The sequence below is a fragment of the Oryctolagus cuniculus genome, chromosome 8 (genome assembly GCF_051225735.1).
Source record: "Oryctolagus cuniculus isolate XC-2025 breed Fujian yellow rabbit chromosome 8, ASM5122573v1, whole genome shotgun sequence".
Lineage (NCBI taxonomy): Eukaryota > Metazoa > Chordata > Mammalia > Lagomorpha > Leporidae > Oryctolagus > Oryctolagus cuniculus.
Window position 1 is genome coordinate 61,302,962 of NC_142874.1, and position 24,152 is coordinate 61,327,113.

At 42.9% G+C, this 24,152-nt stretch overlaps 1 protein-coding gene and 1 long non-coding RNA gene across 7 annotated transcripts in view; one reads left to right on the forward strand and one right to left on the reverse strand.

Moving 5' to 3' along the window:
• The window catches only part of PCDH10 (protocadherin 10), a 46,447-nt gene extending 42,048 nt beyond the window's left edge, over positions 1 to 4,399 (reverse strand). For all 3 annotated transcript variants that reach the window (XM_008267965.5, XM_089302484.1, XM_089302483.1), the window contains exon 1: positions 1,604 to 4,399. In XM_008267965.5, coding sequence (XP_008266187.3) covers positions 1,604 to 4,258 — 2,655 coding nt within the window. In that variant the 5' untranslated portion in view covers positions 4,259 to 4,399. The remainder of the gene's footprint in view (positions 1 to 1,603) is intronic.
• An 877-nt stretch (positions 4,400 to 5,276) lies between these two features.
• Positions 5,277 to 24,152, forward strand: part of LOC127483321 (uncharacterized) — a 69,394-nt gene continuing 50,518 nt past the window's right edge. The window contains exons 1-3 of one of the 4 annotated variants that reach the window (XR_016211943.1): positions 5,277 to 5,390; positions 6,967 to 7,098; positions 7,186 to 7,263. This is a non-coding gene — a long non-coding RNA (uncharacterized LOC127483321). Of the gene's footprint in view, positions 5,520 to 6,346; positions 6,541 to 6,966; positions 7,099 to 7,185; positions 7,264 to 24,152 lie in introns of those variants that run through there. The other 3 variants (XR_016211941.1, XR_016211942.1, XR_016211944.1) reach the window with 3 other exon arrangements.

Here is a 24,152-nt window from a genome sequence, read left to right on the forward strand (position 1 = left end):
TTAACTTCTAGTCTACTTTTGTGGTAAGGTACTACGTCTAGCCTAAGTAATTGTGTACATTTTTATGAACTTCCAAGTCTGCCTAAGACATCAGTCCAGTGGTTGCTGGGTAAGGGCAGGGATGATATTCAGAAACATTTGGATCCATATTTATTTCAGTCAGTTATAAAGGTTACGAAAGAAAAAGAAAAGAAAGACCAGCCAACTTTAAGTGTGTTATTTTAGGAGAATGCAAATGATCTGAAAGCTAGCTTTCATAAACTATTGTCTCTGAGGGAGTTAGCCTGGTTATACTCTGTAGTTTTTTTTTTGTTTTTTTTTTTTTTTTTTTCCCTTCAGTGGCCTAAAAAAGTGTTTGGGTGCACACTGGTTGACACAAGAAAAACAGCACGCTCAATAAGCAAAAAGTTTGGATATTTTATGGAATTATTTTGTTGTTTATTTTCAAAATGTGCTTGAGATACAAATGAGCTGTACAAATATTCATGAAAGTCAATTAATAATATCTAAGACTCAAATAAATAAAATGATAACCTGCCAAGAAAGGCTTTCATAATCCTTCTCCCCTCCACAGGCCCTCTGTTCTTCCTCCCGGCCTCCACCACCCACACCCTTTCGGGTCCAACCTTTCTTTTACATAAACCCATTCTATCCTCCCCAGCCCAACCCCCACCCTCAAGTTTTGCTACTTCTCCACCTTTTAAAAGTGAAATTGGAATTGACAAGCCAAATTATTGGATGAAGAAAGCCAACAGCGGTGATTTATCAAAAACAGTGGCAATAAGGTGATTTCGTAGCTAAAAGGTATGTTTAAGACAACAATTGTTTCAGCCTTTCCTTAGTTTACTCTCACAGGGGTCTGTGCCAAGACAACTTCATTCAAATTCACACCGTGTGGGCGTTCGGCTTCAAGAGCTTCTGTAAATGCTGTCCAGAGCAGAACTGAAGGCTTTTTTTTTTTTTTTTTTTTTTTTGCAACCGAGTTCAGATGACAAGGATCTGATAACTTATTCGCTAAAACATGCATTCGAGTTTCGACAACTGTGTAAAGTTCAACAATCTAGAGCTTGCTTGTACAGGCGACTGAAAGCATCGATAAACAAAACCAAATGGAATCAACTTTATTAACGTCTGGGACAGACGCAGAAGAGGAAAAAAAAAATCTTTGCCAAAGCTAGAAAGTCCCTCCCCCCACATTTCCCTTCCCCTCCGACCGCGCAATTTTCCTTTCAACCCCAGGTTTCTCAAAGGGGGTAAGGACTGAAGGGAGGGTGGGGAGGGGTGGGGTGGGGGATTAGGAAATCCAAGGAAAAGGTGGAAGGAGGAAAAGAGAGAGCCTCCAAGTGGCAAAGCTCCAAAGGGGAGGGAATGAGAATAAATGTGGAGGGATGGGGCGCAGAGAAATCAGGAACACCACGAAAGTTAGATTACACAGGAAGGGGTGCGTGAGGGTGACCCCCTCCATCCCCGCCCCCGCAGTGATACAAATTAGCTAACAGCCTAGAAATGAATACACAGTGCACCAAGAGATTCAAGGGCCGAGCTAGAGGAGGCTTTCGGATGGAGGAGATGAGAGATGGTGGTCCTTTCGCTTCAGCCTTACCTCGTTGGACAAAATGCTTCCGTTGGAGATGATGTCCGGCTGCTGGTCGGTGTAGCCGGTGACGATGGCCCCGCAGGGGTTGTGCTCAGCGTCCGTACTCCGCGAGGGGCTGCAGGGCTTAAGGAACATCAGGTCGGTCTTAGCGGACTCCGGGGTCAGGCAGACCTGGTAGCAGTAGTTCTGGTTGTGGTGGTGAGAGCCGAAGCCCCCGGACTCCTCCACGGGCACCTGGGCTGGGTTGCTAGGGACGTTGGAGCTTTGCACCAGCATGATGTCCGACTTGCTGAGTTTCTTCTTGCGCGCCCGCGCTTGGCGGCCGCAGCAGGTCGAACCCCCGCCGCCGCCACAGCAGCAGCAGCAGAGGCAGCAGTCGCTGGCCAGACACGTGTAGATGTTGAGTTTCTTTTCCTTTTGGCAGCGCACAGCCAGCACGATCATGGCCAGCAGGAAGATGAAGGACACCGACCCCAGGGCGATGATGAGGATGAGCGTGAGGTCCAGCGAGGTCTCCCCGCCGCCGGAGCGGCTGGGGCGCTGGTGCTCCCCGGACCCTCCGCCTCCGGCCCCGGCCCCGCCCTGGGGTTCCACGGCGCCGTCCACCAGCTGAACCACCAGGGTGGCGGTGGAGGACAGGGGCGGCTGTCCGTGGTCGCGCACTTCGATCACCAGCTCGTAAGGCCGCTGGGGGTCGCGCTTGGCCGGAACCCTGCGCGCTGTGCGGAGCTCCCCGGTGCGCCAGTCCATGCGGAAGAGGTTCATTTCGTTGCCCCGCACGATGCTATAGGTGAGCCGGGCGTTCTCGCCGTCGTCTGCGTCCACGGCAGCCACGCGGGTAAGCAGGTAGCCTGGCTCCGCCGAGCGGGGCAGGACCTCGCGCGCCGGAGTCCCGTTGCGCCCCGGTAGGGGCGCCACGATGGCAGGGGCGTTGTCGTTCTGATCCACGATGAGGATGTTGACCGTGGCGTTGCCCGCCAGCGCCTGGGGGCTGCCGGCGTCTCGGGCTTCCACCTGAAAGCTGAAGTCCTTCAGCTGCTCGTAGTCGAAGGAGCGCAGGGCGTACAGGTAGCCGTTCTCAGAGTTGATGGACACGTAGGTGAAGACGCTCATGCCTTGAATCTGGCACTCGAGGATCGAGTACGCCAGCTGGGCGTTGGCGCCCTCGTCGCGGTCTGTGGCGCTCACCGCGTAGATGTAGGCCCCCGGCACGTTGTTCTCGGTCACATACACGTCGTAGACCGGCTGGCTGAAGCGCGGCGCGTTGTCGTTGACATCCGACACCTGCACCTGGATGGACTTGCTGCTGGAGAGGGACGGCTCGCCCCGGTCCCGGGCCACCACGGTCAGGGTGTAGGAGTCCCCCGCCTCTCGGTCCAGGGGGGCCTCGGTCACGATGGTGTAGTAATTCTTGAAGGAAGACTTGAGGCGGAACGGCACGTCCCCCAGCAGCTCGCACTGCACCTGCCCGTTCTCTTCCGAGTCCCGGTCGGTCACGCTGAACAGGGCCACCACGGTGCCGGGCGCCGCGCCCTCGCTCACCGCCTCCTTCACGGTGCTGAAGCTGATCTCCGGCGCATTGTCGTTAGCATCCAGCACTCGCACCAGCACCTTGCAGTGCGCGGGCACGGCGTTGGGGCCCAGGTCCTTGGCTTGCACGTACACCTGGTACACCGGGCTCTCTTCAAAGTCCAGCTCGCCGCTCACCTCCAGTCGGCCGGTGCGCGGCGAGAGTCCGAAGAGCTCTCGAGCCCGGGGCGAAATGTGGCTGCTGAAAGAGTACACGACCTCTCCGTTCTGGCCCTCGTCCGGGTCCGTGGCGTTCAGCTGGATCACGAGCGTGCCCGGGGGCGAGTTCTCTGGGAGGGACACAGTGTAGACTGGTTGGTCGAAAGCGGGCACATTGTCGTTGGAGTCCAGCACTCGGATAGTGAGCAGGGCCGTTCCGGTGCGCTGTTGCTGGGGGGGCAGGCCCGCTCCCCCGCCACCGCCGCCTCCCCCTCCTGCTTCTCCTCCTCCTCCTCCTCCTGCTCCCCCTCCTCCCCCGTCCACCGCGGTCAGCACGTAGCGGTGCACCGCTTGCTGCTCTCGGTCCAGAGGCTTCTCCAGCACCAACTCGGCGAATCGGTTGCCATCCCCTTGGGTCTGCACGTCCAGGGAGAAGTAGCTGTTGGGGGTGATCTCGTAGTCGCGCAAGGAGTTGGTGCCTACGTCTGGGTCGAAGGCGCTCTCCAAGGGAAAGCGGGTGCCCGGCGTGGCGCTCTCCGAGATTTCCACAGTCAGGTCCGGCTCGGGGAAAGAGGGAGGGTTGTCATTGATATCGAGCACCTCAATCTCCACCCGGAACAGCTCCAGGGGGTTCTCCAGGAAGACCTCCAGGTGCAGGACGCAGGAGGGGCTCTGCTTGCAGATCTGCTCGCGGTCGATCTTCTCGTTCACGTAGAGCACCCCGGTCTCCAGGTTCAGGTCCAAGTAAGGGGTCCGTGAGTTGGGCACCGTCTGAAACCTGCGAGCCGAAAGTTTTGTAATGTCCAAGCCCAGATCTTCGGCGATATTCCCCACGAAAGTGCCATGTTCCTGCTCCTCCTGCACCGTGTAGTGAAGCTGGGAAAAGACTCCTTCCACCATCCAGAGCAAAGCAAAGAATAATAGCACAATCATCTCCAAAGGGAAAGGAAGCAGCTTCCCGTAGCCAGTCAGCCACCCAGTCACCTCCCCCACCACCACGGAAAGAAAAAATCGGAAAGAAAAAATAATAATAAGAATAATGCAAATAAAAGTGCGCTACGGTAGAGGGGCTCCTGGGGCTTTCTGTCTTTAAAAATCTTATTCCTTTTGCCTCATTTTAGAGCAGCCCCCGGCCCAGCCTCATTTTTCAGATCTTAGCGCAGGAAGGGTGAGAGGCGACCCTCTCCTCATCTGCGATCTTCTCGCTGACCAATTAATAAAATAACGAGAATACAATAGTCAGCGTCCTTTATTCCGACCGTCTTGGCGCAACGCGGCGTTGGCAAATCCCAAGGAGGAGATTCCGGTATTTGAAGACTGGCCTCGGTTTGTCTTCTTGCCGATGGGAGGAGAATGAGGAGCAGGACGAGGAGAAACAGGAGGAGGAGGAAGATGAAGAGGAAGAGGAGAAGGACGAGGAGATGCTGCTGGCACCGCTGAACATGCCTCTTAACGCCAACGGCTGGCAAACGCGAGAGGGCTTACAAACAGCGAGAGGATCTCGTGCCGGGGAGGCACGGAACGGCTCTGCAGCATAAAACTTTCATTCTCTTCATCTCTCCGGATGGATGCTCTTCTTGGCATTTTTTTCCCCCTCTTTGGCTCTTACGGGTATTTTCTGGCTTTCATCCTCTCTTCTCGCTCTGTCCCTGTGGCCACCGTTTCTTGCCTCTCTGGCAGTGTAAGGAGCAGTTTCTTCTCTGTTTCCTTCCCAAGCCGCTTTCCCTCTAACCTCTTTTCTCCCTCAGTCTTTCCTCCCGCTTCAGCCTCCGCGCCTGTGATCTCGGCTGGCAGTTTCTGAGCTCCGAGCGCTCGGCTTCTCTGTTTTTGCGCAGCGCCCTCATTCTGCCAACCAATCGCCGAGGAGCACCACCCACCAAGCAGCCACTGACTGGCCCGGGCCGCCGTCAAACACCCGCGTCACGCGGCTGCCGGGCGGGGCGGGACGGAACCCGGGCCCGGGCTGCCCTGGTGAGTGTGAGTGTGAGAGCGAGAGCAGCCCGGCAGGTCCCGAGGCGCTCGCTGGGGACTGTGCCGCGGAAAGTTCCCAGTCCCCAAGCTGCAGGTACTGGGGAGGGAATACAGAGGTTCCCCTGTTTGCATCAGCAAATGCGAAAACACAGCAGCAGCCGTGGCATCCTCTCCTAGGAGCGGGATTTCCGATGATGCTAAAGCATTCTTTTTTTCCTTTAAGGTATTTTCCTTGCTACGGGTCATGGAAACAAATCATGAAAAGTGGAAAAAGTTGCCTAGGAGCAGGCTAATTGGCAGGGGTTACCCAATTAAGGGCTTCTGGCAGAGATTAGCAGGACATTTTAAAAACGTGGGTATAATATGGAGTGAGTGGCAGGTGCCAGTCTAAGCGCGGGGGCGATGAGGGTCGAGGCGAAGTGGTCGGGAGTTGCTTCTGCAAAAGCGGAGGGATTCGCTCCAGGGGCTGTGGCTGGCAGTTCCCGTGGACGTGCACGCGCGCTCGACGTGCCCGTTTCCTCCCTCAAAAGTATATGCACGAAATTCTTCCACATGCGTGCATGGATGCATTCGTTTGGAGACCTGGATTCGAGCTGTGTGGGTGCACGGATCAAGGACCGAAGTTTTATCTGCGCTGCCCCCCGCGAGCCCGCCGTGCGGACGCCCGCCACCAGGGCGCCCATGCGGTGGCTACACCGCTAGGCGCTGCAAGGAGCTTCCCGTATCCCTGCGCCTCTGCTGGCCGAGTGCCACACAGCGGCCGGGAGCACCGACTATTTTCTGCTCCCTACCCCCCCCCCCCTTTTTTTTTTTTTTGACAATTGGAGATTCCCTCCCCGGTTCGCCTGCTAGGCGGGGGCACCTGTTCCTGCCCAGCCTGGAGTCAGCAGTCCGGAGGAGGACTGCGGCCGGGGTTTGTGGAACGACGCGCGGGGGGGGGGGGGGGGGCTGCACACGCGCGCGTCTCGAGTGTGCTCCGCTGCGGGTTTCCGCACATTCACGGGCACTCGGCTGAGTCCGCTCCGGCTCCGTGCTCTGGTCTGTCTATAGGTAAAGCCTCAGTGGAGCCGCCCCGAGGTTCCACAGGACGCTCCCGGCCAGCTGTGAGTGCCCACTCCGGAGGCGGCGCAGGGGCTCGGCGACGCAGCCACACACCTCGCTCTTGGGAAGTTAAAGCCCAGTGCGACCTCTTCGAGGCTGGAGAGCGGACTTAAGGCCACTTCTGCCCGGAAAGATGCACGAATGTGAATTTTTATATTAATTCAGGAGCTGTTTGAAAGGCGGGGGTGGTTCATCCACTCCAGCAGCGCGCGTCCAGTTTCTTTCTTACGCCACTAGATAGGACGGTCCCTTGCGGCCCTCTGGGAAGAAATGACCCCAAGAGTGGCAACAACACAACCTGCAGGGGGTGGGGGAAGGAGTGGCGGGTTTCCTCTCCCGTAGGTATACTGCCATCCCCTGCGGGCAGGGAATTCAGAAGGGCAAGTGTCCAGGGGCTTGCTCGTCGCCCGAGGCGTGCTGGTGCCAGCCCCGCTAGTGCGTGTCTACTGCCCCGTCCCCCCGTTCCCTCCCCCCAACTGCTGCTACTGGGCTCTTTCCGGGGAGAAGGGTCCTGCTTTGGAGCGGGTAGAAGGAAAAGATGCCAGCGAAAATGGCTAATCCTTTTCCAGCTGCAGTAACCCGATGGCTGGCCAAAGCCGAGCGAAAACCGCTGCAGTGAAAAATGATTCCAGCGCCACGTCTGCGGCTGAGAACCGAGCGGCAGGGCAGCAAACGACCTGTGGATCAATGAAAAGGAGATGGTAGCGCATCTGAATATTAACACCGTATTGCCTCTGTACTGCCCACTCTCCCCTCTCCCCTTCCAGCCCCCTTGTCTTTTTCTTCAGGTCTGCGGGATGGAAAGGCCATGTTTTGCGCTCTTGGAGCTGACTCATCAGAACCATGCAGCCTTTTGGAAAAGGACGGTAATTTTTCTAACGTGTTCCTCTGTGCGCGTGGAAACACTTGCGTGTGCGCGCGTGTTTGCGCGCGCGAGGCTGGCGGCTGAATGACAATGCAGATCCAGGAGGGGTGTGAGGGAGCGAGGTTCCGTGCGCCCGCAGCGTGCGTGAAGTTGGAGCCGACTTGAGGCGTTTGCCGAAAGCCAGAGAGCTTCCGGAGGTGGAGATGGCCAGATTTGCCTGTAAATAATCACTACATCCACTGTAACACTTGAGCTGCTTTTTTTTTTTTTTTTTTTTGGATAGCGGATGTGAAGGGGAACTCGCTCCGCAAACATGGGTGACAGGCGTCTCCTAGCGGCGAAAGCGGCATAGGGCAAGCCAGGGAATTTTGCTCTGGAGCCCTGGCTCTGCCGGGCTCGCCTGTTGGAGCCTTGCGTGGGATTTCTTGGGTCACTAAGGCCTGTGTCGTCGGGCCCGGGTCCTCCGGAGGTCTCGCCTCTCTGACTCGGAGTCTCTCCGGCGCCGGCCCGGGTGCAGCCGGGTGACGACTGGGTGTGTGGGGGGGTCTTGTTCCGAGCAAAAGAGAGCTGAGCCTGGCACCCCCCAGCCTCTGTCTACATAGCTCCAAGCCAAAGGCAGCTGCGAGACCATGTTGTTCGGAGCCGAGATGTAGCTATTGGCATTAATAGCCGCCCCTGCCTGTTTACACTGGAGCCATTAAAATAACCAACTAGGTGGCCCACAAAACAGAACACTTTTAATTTGCATTTGAAAAACAACTCTTACGTGGAATACGTTGACTGTCTCGCTAGTGGTCACCAAGCAGATTCTTTTTCTCTCTCTTTCTCTCTCTCGTTTTTTCTTCTTCAATTCACACTGCCGCCAGCGGAGGTGATAATTTCATACTCGGTGGTGAGGTGGATGACCTCTTGGGAGTGCAGAGCGGTTTGTGGGAACCAAGAGACACAAGCCTATTTATTCCTGTCCACGGTTCCCTCCCACCCAACCCAGGACCTCTGGAGACCGAGGGGGGACGGGGCAAAGTTTTTATCAGGGGTGGCGTATCAAAATCAAGTTTCATTAAAATTCTTAAGACTATACATGAGAGTGATGAGGCATTTTCCTTTGCTTGCTTGGCCTTTAAGAGCAGCAGAGAGAGTAGTAGTGAGTTTCCCACAAATGTGTTCTTGCAAATTCGGTGCTAGGTAATGGGGGTACTTTTCTTGCTCACCCCTTGCTGAAAAAAGAGGCAGGGCAGCAACTTTAACCAGCCTTTTTTGGATAAATGAGTGTTCGCCGTGATTTCACATAGCTCATAAGCAATCTGCTTCTAAATCTTATCGCAGTGTAAGCAAAGCCTTGAAAGAAAAAAATTTTTTTTGAGAATTAGAAGAAAAAAATAATGAATCAATAAGGAGTGTTTCCAGTGCCAGTTTGGACCAGGATTGAGTAAGATGGTTGCTGGCACTTGAAATTCCCAGCAAGCACAGCGCAGAGAGCAAGGCAATGGACCCGGACTGCACTGCACGCTTTATGGGGAACCATGAAGTAGATTTATTTGTCGTAGTGGAACTTAAGAGGAGGGAAGGCAAGGCTTTGAAGCCAGTGCCGCAGACACTGTTAGTTTTTGTTCATTAATGATCAACAGTAAATGTTGACTAGAAATTCTGGAAAGATTTGCAACACATGCCACTGTAAGTATTCAGTAGCTCTCTATGCACTTTATTCTAATACTTTGACCCTAACAGAGAACAATCCAATCTTGGGACCAAGAGTACTAGAAATTCCATTAAGCATCATTCTCTTGATATTCACAACAGAGAAGTGCTTCTCCATTTTGTTTAACCTGGCTCATATTGGTGTGGCTTCACATTTCAGTGTCTTTTTGGTTATCAACCAGGGCCAGCATTTTGTTAAATTCTAAACAGTGAATTAAAAGCAGCGAATGAACTGAAGCAGCCCTCTAATGCAGAATGACAAATTGCACTTAAGCAATACATGACCAAGAAAATGATTTATGGATTTTTACAATGGTCTGAGCAAATGAAAGCAACATGAATTATACATCCTAATGCTCACGATATCATTTTCTAATAATGCTGTTTGAGTTCAGATCCTATATCCTCCTTCTTTCTATAAGAGACACTGATCAATAAGAGGTTCAGGAATTTTTTTTAAATTAGGCACTGGTTTTTGATACAGGTTGTGTGTGTGTGTGTGTGTGTGTGTCCTGGGTATTGGAGTGAGGATGCATCATGAACACTAAAGACACATTCCTGTCAGAACCTTCACATATAGATTGTCTCTTGGTGTAAATAGTTCTTTGGAAATTTAAGCTTGTTCCATACCATCTTTCAGAATGCAAATAAATAGCTCTGATTTAGGATGACAATCTTTATTTCTTCATTACCTGTTTTTCTGAAAATCAAGATGCATTACCTCAACTTACCCTTTTTTACATTGTTTTGGCTATTGAAAAATATTTTTGAAAAAATGTTTCTGAACCTCTTCATATTTGTTTGATCCTCTCTTTTGTCAGAATGTTGTTTTATTCCTTAGTATGTTAGGGCACACCTGGATTAGTAAAAAGTTTGTGTGTTTTCTTTTTTTTTTCTGTTTGGCTTCAGTAGACAAAATATTACATATGGGCTATCTTAAACTACGTAAGAAATTCTACAGAAGAAAATTTTATGTGATGCTTGTGTTTTGAGCCTGAAAAAATACAAAAGTCTACTTGTTTCTGTGTTATGACCAGTCACTACACCTGGAACTTTTATTTAACTGTTTGTGGCTTGTTTAGGTAGGTATTTTTTGGGACATGTATGGAATTTTTCAGTGGAGGTAGTGGCCTTGTTTTGTTGCATCTACAACCACAGGAAACTACTAATCACCCAGAAGCCTCTGAGTCACATTATTTGGCTTAATCTTAATTACACAGATTTATAGAAAAAAAAAAAAACATTGAATCCCAGTTTCTGCTTTTGACAGCATTAATATCTGCAAGATTACTGAAATCAATGATGTGATTGGGATTGTAAATAAGAACTACAAGACATCATATTTGAAAAGCCAGCTGCTTTGCTATCAGGGAGATGTGTGGGTTTTACTGGTGGGACCCAAAGGCAGTAAATGAAGCTTCACACATTGAGTTTGATATAAAACTATTTCAAAAATTAATTGCAAGTTCTGATTAAGTTTATATGAGTAAGAGAGAAGTTGTCCACAAAGAGCTCTTTTTCATTCTTCCCCAGTGGTTTTATTTCTTATATGTCGGTGATACAGAGTCAGCATCAAACTGGTGTTTGTCCAGCAAGTATAAATTTTTTCTTAAGGGGAAGCCTCTTGATCTTTATAGCGTGAAATTACTGAAGTTGTGATTGAGATTAGAAGTCACAGCACTATATTCTGAAGAGTTTAAAAATAATATTGGAAACAAAATTATAAAAAGAATATCAAGCATAGCTTGAGAATTGTATCAGTAATTAGAATTACATTGGAGTTACAGTAGTAAATCAGAACAAACAGCAATCCAGACACTTCAATTTAAAAAAAAAGAAAATCATTCTCAATTTCACTGCCTGATTATTATTACTCTTTTATATAAGAAGCCTGATTTGCATAATATGTTATTCAAATCTGCTTGGCAATGCCATATTACAAAATACTTTATTATGCTTTTTTACATTGTTATAAGTGAAAGTGACAATAGTCCTTTCTTTCTCTTCTTTCTTTCTTTCCCTCCTTTCTTCTTTCTTTCATGCTTGATAAAGTTATGGTGGGGGCTAGACAGAGAGAGAGAGAGAGAAGAACAAATCTTCCATCTACTGGTTTCCTCTTCAAATGGCTTCAACAACCAGATCTAAGCCAGGCCAAAAGCAAGGAACTCTACCCGGTCTCCCAGGTGAATGCAGGGGCCCTAGTACTTGGGCTGTCTTCTGGTCTTCTGCTGGCTTCCCAGGTGTATTAGTAGGAAGTTTATTGGAAGTGGAGCAGCTGGGATTCAAACCAGCACTCTGATACCGGATGCCTGGGTTGGAAGTGGCAACTTAACCTGCTGTGCCCCAATATCGCCTTGACTAATACTATTTAAGTAGCCCAGAATTCTTACATAAGTTACGGTGTTTGATCTTCCCCATCTCCATAGGTAGTATTATCTCTATAACTAACCTTATAGTTAAGGCTATTAAATTGTTCACAATTTAGTAACTCTCCAGATTAATACTGAATTCAGATCTGAGTCATCTGATGCTCCTGTCCGGGCTCATTTTACCACACTGTGATGCTTCTTTTGCCTGCATGTGTGGGGTTCACTTAGGTAGGAGAGCAAAAAGTGAAGTAATTTAGGGATGTGGTTCATCCAGATTCTGGGTTGACAGGAATGCTGATTTTATCTTAATTAAAAGTGTCTAGTACATCACTGAGTTGAGTCATGGAGGAATTCATAAATATGTTTGCTGTTTTTTTTTTTTTTTGAGGTTTTTATCAGGTCTGGAAGAAAACCAAAACTTGGATGTGTTTTCATAGAAAATAATGAAGATTGTAAGCAACGATTGCTTTTTCGTGTAAAGATCCTGCAACTGGAATCTAGATTTTAATGGCAGAACATGACAATTGATTAAAAAAAAAACAAAACAAAAACAAAGCATGTCCAAGAGAAAGGCATCTTTGCTTCTTCCATTCCTGAAAACCATCACTTGATCAAAATGATCCCAGTAATATCCCTGCTCTCTCTAGTTTATCAGAGATTAAAAGCAAGGGAAAGACAACTAGTGTGCCCACTTCACATAATGTACACACTATTTATTTTGTGTGTATTTATAACTTGGTATTTGATTTAAAGGGCTAAATATATTCTTTTGGAAGTGAAATTCAAGTATTAATTTACACTAATTTCTTTTTTTTCTTTCTTTGCACTAATTTCTTCTTCAGTGATGCTTTGAAAAATTGTTTCAATTGGAAATTTTTGGAACAATTAAATTTATTTGTACCAGGGAAAAATGGAAATAACTTAAAATAATTTTAAGCTGTAAATAACCACAAGAAGATGATTATGGCATCATGCTTGCTTACTGCAAGTAAAATTTATATTAATATTTTTGGTAAGATATCATAGAAGGAAAAGTGTTCTATTTCTTTTAGAACTGTGGTCAGTAATTGAGAGTAGATGTAATGTGGGTTCTATAGGGTGTGTTATACATCTTTCTTATTCACTTCTGAGGGCACCCAACTGTGGCAGGAGATGATACAGTAAATTACAAAGATCATAAATTTGAGAATTAAACCCAATAGGGCTCAAATCCTTCCTTCTCCAAAAATTTGAACTTGGACAAATTACTTAACCCCTTTGTTAAAGTGTGTCAGACATTTTAGACATATGTTAAAATATAATGGTATATTGATCTGATTTAGTCATTGTGAGGCTTAAACTGAAGTTATAGTAGACTCTTAGTAAGTGTTAACTTTAACTAGAGATGATTTTGAATGGGATAGTCCTTAAATAAAAATTTATTGAGAATTATAGACATTAATTTAATGGAGGTATTATTTCCTTTAGCAAATACAAAATCTTTATTAAGTACATGTAAAACCAATTTTACATTGTTTCCATATTTTCAGGAAATTGTAATATGATTTTAGAGAGTGGATAAAATAATAAATGAAGAAGACTAAACTTCTTCATTTTAGTTAAGCTTTAAAACCGTAACAAAAATTATCATCCTTTTCCATAACCCTGTTTTATTTTAACATTTTATTTGCTGTCATCCAGATAAATTTATGTTTTCTATAAGTTAAAATTTATATGATAAAAGTGATATGTAGATAGAGTTAAAATCATTTTGATAAGGCAATGGTTATTAAAGGACTCTTACTTGCTAGTCATTTATTTTTCTTCCAGTTCCGTGAGTCTAAATACCTGACTGTATTCGTGCCAGTGTATACTGAAATTCTCAAAATTGAAAACAAATGGGTGAAACATCCATTACCTAAAATTGAGTTAAATTCATTAGAATGTCTATTTCGGAGCTTCAGTCCTCCCACAATTGTTTTTCGACTTTTTCAGCAGATTTTGCTTGCTGCTTTCTATCTAGTGTTACTCTTATGAGCACTCTCTTTAGCTACTGTTACAACTTGAGAGGCAGCTGTAGGGATACAGAGAGAAAAGAAAATAAAACTAAATCATGGAGGTATTTATCAAGGATTTTATGATCATTTTGATAAAGCACGCAGAGGGTTAAGTAACTTCCTTAACAATAAGAAAAACTTGTTAAATCATGCAACGACTATGACTCTGCATTACGAGGAATAAGGAAAGTACTTGCACAAAATAAGCAAAGATTTATAGAGACTGGTAGTTTTCATTATGGTTTTAAAGACAGCAATAACATAGATTATAAGACAGAAATAATCTAAAACAGGTTAAAGAGACTTCTACAGTAAAGTGAAGACAGGAATCACAGAACACTTTTCTATAGAGATCATTAAAAACAGTAAATAAATCTTTTCCGTTATGGGCCAATATCCTGAATTTGGACCAAATTCCTTAAATCTGTGAATCCAGGCAGCTTCAATTTTGTTTCATTTGATATATCTGCAGCCCAACCCCCAACTCCACCTTCAGCTTGGCTAAATTCAAGGTTAGAGGGAAAGGTGGCACCCTCATTCAGCATTCACACCCAAGTAATGCTTTGGGCATGTCTTGGGCTAATAGCCAATGTTTGGCCTTAGAATTATGTTAAAATCTAATATTATTGCCTATTCATTAGCATACTTGAGAAACTTGGCTGCTGCTATTAATTTGATGGTAAAATGCTGATTGCTGATGTTCTCAAAACGTTTTTTTAACCTTATCTAAGCAGATTACCAAACCAAGTATCTAATTCGACAAGAACATACTTATATTCTGCTGCAAAGGATAAGTGACAGATGTGCTGTTTAAACCTAAGGCATCTGACTGGGATTCGGGTGAATGGTCACATTTTGTGCATAGGAAAGATGTGCAGAGTAAATTGTTAAAAGATATTTCTAAGAGAGTATCTTAATTCCACAAACTGTGTTCTTATCATCTGTTTTTGGGAAAGATCACTTTAAGTTGATTATCTCAAAGAACCTTTACTGAAGATGGAAAATTCACCATACATTATTACTAGTGTGTTAAAAACACTCGGTCTCTCACTTACAACCACATAAAAGCATCTCTCCAAACTACTGAAGCTCAAAAGTGATGTATCAGCTTCTGGTTTCTGTTTTCAAGTCTTCATATTTCAAACATAGCATGCTGAATACATAAATATGAATAAAGTAGGTACAGTGGTACATTTACTGTATTATTTTATTCCATTTTTAAGGTCAGGAAGGTGTGCTAGGAATGAATGAAATTACAGTGGTGATGTTAAGAGATGGCAATGTTAGGAGGACGTTTGCTGCCTTGGGTAGAAACAGGAGGTATTATAATTTTGAAGCATGTGGCTGGGCTAAGTTAAAGAGAAAGATTGATGGAGCTGGTAGATTCCAGGCAATGCCTTGAATTTTGAGCCAGAGGGGACACCATTCAGCTTCTAGTTTCTCTGTTCTTTGACCTTCTGAAATGGAGATATTTCAGTTCAAAAAAGGGCTGTTACTCGCCGTAGTGTGTTTGCCTTTTTCTTCTTGGTTCTGACAGACCCATATCATTTGTGGATTAAATATTATAGAGTGTGTAAATAGTTAACTCTCTCATTTAGCTAGTAATTATTTTATGCATGTAAGGTTCAGGGTAGCAATGTGAGGTTTTATAAAGGCTGATAAAGCCTGGGTTAGATGGCAAGAATGAAATGGGTTGTACTGGAAATGAAAGACACATGCACACATATACACACATGTAAGAAAAAAAAGAGGCATTGCAACTAAAGCTATGCTTTCAGTGTAAGAAAATATAAGCAGATCTGTGAAATAGAATTCTTCATTAAAGTCAGTTTCTACTATATGTGGAAGTTTACTTGATTTATAATAGAGAAATTATGCATCTCTTGTAAAAATGAAGGTTCAATATGCCATTTCCACAATATACAAAAATGAATTCCTGATAGATTGGAACATTAATTAAAAATATAAAACCATAGAAAAACCATACCTACATAGAACTGGATATTTATATCACTCCAGATATAAATATCTTGAAATATCTTGAAACAAATTTAACACTGTGACTTTCAGGTATACCCCTGAAGGTGGGCCACAACACAATTAAACAGAAATATCTGAAGAATAGTAGAACTTGAAATTTCTTCCCATGGTACAAGAAACTAGGAAATAATCCTCTCTTTAGAGCTGCTCCTAGGTAGCCCTGATGATCTGAAGCTGCTATTAGTGGCAACATACAGAGATTCTGAAAAAGGACATGTGAGGTTTGAAAGATTTGGAACATTTTCTCTCTCTCTCTCTCTCTCTCTCTCTCTCGCTGCAGCTGGCACACTGCACTGATCAGAAGCCAGGAGCCAGGTGCTTCTCCTGGTGTCCCCTGGGGGTGCAGGGCCCAAGCACTTGGGCCATCCTCCACTGCACTCCCTGGCCACAGCAGAGAGCTGGACTGGAAGAGGAGCAACCAGGGCAGAATCCAGTGCCCCAAGTGGGACTAGAACCCTGGGGTGCCAGCGCCACAGGCAGAGGATTAGCCTATTGAGCCAAGGAGCTGGCCTGGTTTTATATTTTTAATTAATGCTCCTATCTATCGGGAATTCATTTTTGTATATTGTGGAAACAGTGTATTGAACCTCCATTTTTACAAGAGATGCATAATTTCTCCATTATAAATCAAGTAAACTTCCACATATAGTAGAAATTGACTTTAATGAAGAATTCTAGAACTAGCGCCCATATGGGATGCTAGCATCGCAGGTGGCAGTGTTACCGCTATACCAAGTCTCTCTTAAAATGTTAGTCCCTTTTGACATTGATGTGGAAAGAAATGTGTTTAAAATGATCAGCAATTCAATATGTTCTTCAGAGAATTTTTTAAAATCCCAGCTTTTGGTATTGAGATCCTCAAAACTCTCAGATGGGGTTGATTTTAGTTGGTGAGATGATAAATAGTAAACCAGTTTTCAGGTTCCAAGTGAAGAATACTTTTTTTTGGAATCTTGACAGATTATTTCTAACATACACAGATAGCTCTGTGTGGAAAACTAAGTTGCTGATTTTTTCCATTTTTATTTATTCATTTTTGTTTTATTTGAAAGGCAGAGGGACAGAGAGAGACAGCTGGAGCGAGATGTTCCAGCCACTTGTTCACTCCCCACATACCTGCTACAGCCACAGCTAGACCTAGCCAGGCCAAAGCCAGGACCCAGGAACCCCTGGGTCTCCCAGGTGTCTGGCATAGACCCAAGTGCTGGAGATATCACCTGTGTCGTGCCAGGGCACACATTAGCGGGAAACCGGTACCAAAACAGAATAACTGGGACTCAAACCAGGGGATGAGGACATCTTAACCACTGTGCCAAACACCCACCTCTACTGAATATTTTAATCATTATCTGTTTCTTACCAATATTCACATTGGAATTTTTCTAAAAGGTTTTTTTTGTTTGTTTTCATTTATTTGTGCTTTAGTATATTAGTCTTTATCTGATTGTATTTTTTCTAGAATTCAGATATGTAAGACTATGCTTTTTCTCAGAAAAGTGAATAATGAGTAACTATTCAACATGGAATGCATGGTTTGCTTATCTAAAATGTCTATTGATCTTTATTGTTATTCTTTTCAGTAGCATGTCAGAATTTAAACTATATTGAAATGGGAAAATTCATTTATAATTTAAAAAATGTATTTTATTTATTTGAAAAGCAGATTGATATAGAAAAAGGGGAGACAGAGAGAAAGAGACAGAGATCTTCCATCCTCTGGCTCACTCCCTAAATAGCTACAACAACTGAATCTGGAACATGCTGAAGCCAGGAGCCTGGAACTCCATCTGGGTCTCCACATGGGTGGCAAGGTTGCAAGCACCTAAATCATCATCTGCTGCTTCCAGGTGCAGTAGCAGGGAGCTGGATAACAAGTGGGGTAGTTAGCTCTCAAATTGTTACCCCAGTATGGAAGGCAGGTGTTCCAATGGTGGCTTAACTCATTGTGCTGCAATGCCCACCCACATTCATAATTTTTAAATGAATTATGCCCTTAAAAGTGGTCCTCTCTGTCTTCTTTAAATTAATTACTTTGGCTTTAGCTGACATTTTGTAGCATATGTAGTATTTCATATTTAAAATAAGGCACACTTGAGAGCAAGACATCTGAATGTTAGGTTGTAGACTGTAATAAGAACTCCTTTATTCATTTCTTTATTCTTAAATAAAATCTTAAGAAGAGTTCTATTAGTAAAAACTGAAATGTAATACATCTTGGAGTTTTATTTTAACTTTAGCAATTGTGTATTAAATGGAAAAGGAAAAATAAAGGCCATAGTATTTCAGGACATCTATTTAATATGGTGCTGTTGTCTTAAGTGGCTTTTGGTCACACTGTCCCTGTGCAGAATTTTTATTGTGTTCAGCAACACTTGTGAATTTTCTCCTTTTATCTGAGAGAAGTGTGTTATATTTCTGTGAATTATAGGTGGCAGTATACACAGCTAAATTCTATGTGTTACAGCAGGTGGATGGAAGATTTTCCAGTTGCTTAACTATTTCATTTTTAAGCTTATTATCATTCTAGCCCCCTACCCAACCCCCCTCCCTTTTTGTTGTTAATACAAGAGCACCAAATAAGGAAGTGCTCTTAAGAACTATTTTAAATCTCTGGTTTATTCTGCAAATAATTTTTAAAGGAATTTTTAAAGTGCTATTTTTAAAGGAATCTACTAAATGAAGACATTGGGAAGAGTTTATTAGAAATGATTCACTGCTCAAACAAGTTAATACTGCAATGAGAATTTCAAGCTGAAAGGACTCTTCGAAGTACATATGAAGGCTGTGATGGAGAATTTATTTTCTGTTGCTTTCATTTTTCTATTTTAAGAGTTATAAGCAAATATGCCTTCATTGCTATGTTGTAAAAATGCAATGCTGTCCTGATTTACTATCCTGGGGTATGATATCTTTCGTTGATAAAGTTAAGTAAAAAATTTACTGTTCTTTATGCCTTGCCTGCCCCTGAAAGCATTATATTCACAAGAATGCTAATAAAATTATATTTGATATAAAAAAGCCAGAAACAGAATAAATCTTAAATTGATGACCAATAACTGTACTGTGGCATCTCACAGAGAATAAGAAGGTTAGGCATCAGACAGTCCATGGACCGTAGTCCTTCCAGGATTTCCACAGTGTGTTCTCCAAAGGCATCATGAAGACATGTGGGATGGGAGTGTGGGGCAGAGGGAGCTGTAGCCCAAGGGTCAAAGGGGCAAGTAAGGCAAATGCTGGTTTGTTTTGCTTTACCTATCTAACTGTGTGAAATGTTTCACTCCCTTTTCTGTTTTAAACTGAAGTCTTCTTATCTAATTCAAATTCTCCTTTCTAGAGGAGGAAATTGAGAACTGGCTCTTATCAGCAGAGGGCTATCATTACTGAGCACCTCCAACAAATACACAATATTTGCTTTTGTGTGTGTGTGTGTGTGTGTGTGTGTTTTCTTGAATGTGAGTTTTTGTTTGCATTGTTTGTCTCCTCACTCACCATAATTTCTTTAGTTTTTAAATATGCTTATTGATTTGCTATTTTTGGCTCATATGCAGTCTATAATTTTCAAATAGGTATTCCTGTTTGCACGTGTTCATACTCATGGTGGCTGATCATTTTGGATAATTTGGTTAACATAAGAAAATATCTTAATATTGATTATAATATGAAATCAGCAGACAGATAAAAACTACATCTTTAGAATTTTTCCTGCTGTTTTTCAAGGTCACTAAATGGTAGATTCTTAAAACTTTTATGTTTCTTCAGTACTTTTCCATGAATTTTAATGGTTTGGTTCTCCTGCATTAGGAAGTCTGAACATACTTCAATGTTTGTCTTTAAAATATGAAGGATATTCAAAAAGTTCTTGGAAAATGTGTATTATGGAAAACCCACACATGAGTTTCAGCCTTTTGCATCAAAATAAACTTGATTCCATTTTTTTCATTAATTTTTTGAAGGTACACTCATAGTCACAGACTTGTGGAAACCCAAGGAGATTTTATTTTATTTATGTATTTATTTTTTTTGGACAGGCAGAGTGGACAGTGAGAAAGAGAGACAGAGAGAAAGGTCTTCCTTTTCCGTTGGTTCACCTCCTAGTGGCCACTGCTGCCAGTGTGCTACTGCCGGCACACCACGCTGATCTGAAGCCAGGAGCCAGGTACTTATCCTGGTCTCCCATGGGGTACAGGGCCCAAGGACTTGGGCCATCCTCCACTGCACTCCCTGGCCACAGCAGAGAGCTGGCCTGGAAGAGGGGCAACTGGGACAGAATCCGGCGCCCCGACTGGGACTAGAACCCAGGGTGCCGGCGCCGCAAGGCAGAGGATTAGCCTGGTGAGCCATGGCGCTGGCCCGGGAGATTTTAATTAAATACATTGAGCTAAGTTTATTATAAACTTAGTGAAACTGTGAGAACCTGACAATAAGAGGTCAATCTGAAGTTTCCTCTTTGGATTAAAGAGATGGAATAGGCTTCAGATTTTACCTTCCATTATGGACTGAACAGCCCTTGGCTCCCCAAACTCGCACAGTCATTTAAACCCCAACACTTAACATTCACAATTATTGGATTAATGCTAATGGTTAATGGATCAGGGTGGAGATTTGATCTAATTAAGACTTTTGGGGAGTGGGTTGAGTGGGAGTTTCTTAGGTCATTGGGGCTTGCCCTTTGAAGGTAGTTCTTGAAAGATCTGTTATTTAAGCTGTTTGGCTGGGCTTCTCTGTTTGCTTCTTGGTTCACCACGTGGTTCAGTTCTCCACATGTGCTCTTCCATAGCCATTCTGCACCAGATGCCAGGCTACTGAGGCTGCCTGATCTTGAACTGTGCACCTTGAAATTGCAAGCCAAATATATCTTTGCTTCCCAAAGAAGCCCCTCTCAGGTATTTTAGTTACAAAAAAGAAGAATTAATTAATATACCTTCCCCATTTTGGGATAATTTATTCTCCTCCATAACTCCTGAATCAAACAGTATGTTGGGAATGAGCATCTTTTCAGCCGAAGCAAATATTATCCCTAAAGCTGCCATGTTCCCACTGTATATGTATCCATTAAAAATAATTTAAATACAGTGGATCAGATTTTAATCCTTTTCAGTACTGATGCCTAGGCTTAATTAATTTTTTTCAAGTTGTGGGTGTTACAGTGTAAGTACAGCTGATTGATTCTGCATTTTTTTTAGGGCCTGGGAAAAATCATTTATTTAGGTTGTACATGCATCTGTATGATAATGTTAATATCAGACCCTTTACTTTATAAAAAATTATGGGGTCAATGTGGTGGTATAACAATTAAATTGCTACCTGTAGCCCCAGCATCCAATATGGTCACTGGTTTCAGTCCCATCTCTTCCACTTCAGATCTAACTTCTTGCTCATTGACTTGAAAAAGCATTGGAAGATACCCCAACTTCTTGGGCCCCTGCACCCATGTGGGAGACCCTGAAGAAGATTTTGATTCCTGGCTTTGGTGTGGCCAAAGCTGGTCAATTGCAGCCATTTTGATAGTGGACCAGTAGATGGGAGATCTCTTTCTATATATCTCTTCTCTGTAACTCTGCTTTTCAAGTAAATTAAATAAAAATAATCTTTAAAAAATTCATATACTATACAGCTGAAATGGCTTGCAATTTTAATTTAAAATGAAAAGAAATTTTGAAATGAAAACTGAAAAGGAATTAAGATTTCTTGATTTGTTCACTTATTCAGTCAACAAATATATATTGAGCACCTACAAAATACTAAGATGCTTGGGACACATTAGTGAACCAGGCTCTTGTTTTTATTTGTGTGTGTGTGGTATTTGCTCAAGTGGGTTATTAGTGACTGTGGTTGTTACAACATGAGAAGAGGAAAAAAAAAAAAAACTGAACATTTGGCAGTTTTTGAAAGGTTCTCTTCAAGAGTTGCTTTAAAGTTGATTTCTCATTAGCCACTAAATTGAATGTTTTCCCACTAGGCAATTTGCCCCAAACACTAAATTAGTGGGAGAACCACTAAAATAACCCTGCCATTCTAATGGTAAGAAGGCTTTTAAAGTAAATGGCTGTCTGGATACAGAGTAGTTTTCCCTTTTTTATAGGTGCCTTTTATTATTGGCAGAGACACAAGGTAGTATTTAAGAATGTGTCCAATGGAAACAAAACATTATTTTAGGACGTCAAATCCCTTACCTTAACAAAGCGTATACCATCCATGGGGAGTAGTTTAACAATAGTTAAGAAATGAGAAACAGAAAAACCTAGTTATTTCCATTTGAACAAGCCAGTTTCACATAGACACCCATGACAGTGAGCTGTGTCAAACTTGACCTGTTAAGTCCATTGACTAGCATTTGCAAAGACACAGTTTGTAGTCAAGTGGTATGCTGGCTGTCAATATGATGGGCACTTCTGGAGTGTACTGTGAGTATAGGAATACTCCTTGTTGCATACTTTGCAAGGTTTTTTTTTGAAGTCATTCAGTTATATAATTAGATAAGCCAAGTCTTATAACAAGTCATTTGCTATACCTGCAAAATCTGTAATTTCAAAATGCTTACTTTTTGTTGTAATGCTGCGGAAGATTTTGTCCTCAAAATGTCGGATTTATTTTATCAGAATGCCCATTACAAAGTTTACTTATTTATTTCTTTACTAGTATTATGAACTAAGTCATTTACAAACAAAAACACACAAAAATCAACAACAGTGAAATTAGTACTTATGGTTGGGACATTGTGCTAGATGCTTACAGATACGTTTTTCTGAAAAAAAAAATTCTTATAGGAAAAGTGGGAAAATTCTAGGGCTAATCTGAGTAGCTGCTCTCTCCATCACCATTTAATTCTTTCTAGGTTACAAAGCTGAAAAGGTGAGATATATGATAGTGAGGATGTGGGTGAAGTCTCACTAGGTGTTGTATCAGAACTTAAGTGCCACATGTGTGATGCTCATCATGATGACACATTTTTTAGAAAAGGAAAACTTAGGAGCCGGCATTGTGGTGTTGAGGTAAAGCCATTGCCTGTGATGCTAGCATCCTATAGAGGGGCAGGCTTATGTCCTGGCTGCTCTACTTCTAATCCAGCTCCATGCTAATGGCTTGAGGAAAGCAGCAGAGGATGGTCCAAGTACCTGGGCCCCGTATACCCACGTGGGAAACCTAGATGGAGCTCCTGGCCCCTCTGGGGAGTTGAACCAGTGGATGGAAGATCTCTCCCTCTCTTTCTTTTTCTGTAATTCTGCATTTCAAATAAATAAATAAGTATTTTTGAAAAAGAAAAACAAATATTGCTGCTTATATTCCTTTTAATTAGGAAGAGATAATTTCAACACAGTTGATCCACATTAATATAAAATTAATAGCAAATTTCATTAATGAAAATTTCATTGGTTTTTGAAATCCTTGATTAGTTATTTTTAAAGTTGTTTTGTGAAGAAAATTATTTTGTATGCATTATCTTAATTTTTAGACTTTGATGCGTGAGTTATACATTACAAATTGTGTAAAATCTATTTTTAAAAAAATTCTTTATATATATTTAACTTCCTGATTTTCCAGTCCCATTGTGTTGCAAACTTGTTTTTTATGTAAAGAATTTCTTCTTATTTGTAGATGTACAATGCGATTGAGTATATTTATAATTAAAATATAAGATCATCTTTGTATATGTTTGAGGAATCACTTTGAAACTGTTCTCTTCATGTATACATGAGCTCTACTTTGGTAGAACATACGTGGACTGATACATACTTACCTATACATGTTACGCCTCTAAGTTAATTCCATCACATAATTTGGAAATATGTGCTTTAATCTCTTTAGAAAGATTGTTAGTTTTCATATAACATCTTTCTGGGAGAAGTGAGAGTAATTAAGAAGTATAATATTACCTATTTAATTAACCTATTTGTATCCTCAGAAGAATCCTTCCTAGTGAAAAGTGTGAGGGAGCTTGCCCTTAGTTAATTGAATCTGAAATTTTTTTTTCTTTTGCTCACTTAGGTTCTTCTTACTTCTTTGGTTTAATTTTGTTCACTCCAAAATTCTTCACAAAATATTCTTGACTGTATGCTTCTGTCTACATAAATCTAGGCTCAGAGTCAACCCCATTTTTATTACCAGAAAGGCTTGAATATTTTTTTATAATAAAGAAATGTTCACATTCGAAAATATATCTTATTGCCTTTAATAGTAAGGGATTTAATGCATTGACACCCACTGAAGCGTTCAAAATGCAGTTTTAGAGCTGCTTAATCTTCACTTCCTGTGGCTATCACTACACTGCAGGTACGGAGAGCTGGAGTTACCTATGGATCCTTCTGTCCCCAGATCATTGTGTTTACTAAGGTGAACTTTTTTCAGCTTAATATTTCTTTGAAAAGCAAGACCTCGTTTAGAAACCAGTGAATAAAAGGCATCATGCTTTTAATTACTTTGAAAGGGAACCTAATCTTTCTCTTTTGAATAGTCTAAATTAGATTATGGTTTTGGGGGACAAACAAAGCAGAGGGGAGTAGCCAGCGGAGAAGTGTTTTGAAGCCAAATGTAAGTTACCGATCCTTTTATGGAACAAAGAAAACTAAGAAAAACAGCAGCTGCCATCTCAGCTCAATAACTCCAGTACCTCCTAGTGAAGTCATTTTGAGACTGCTGAGTGGAAATAGTTTAAAGGTCTATTGTAAAAGAAACAAGAATTTTATTCATTAATTAGACTTCTCAGAGACTGCTTTGAATTTGCAAAACTGAATAACCTTTTATTTCAT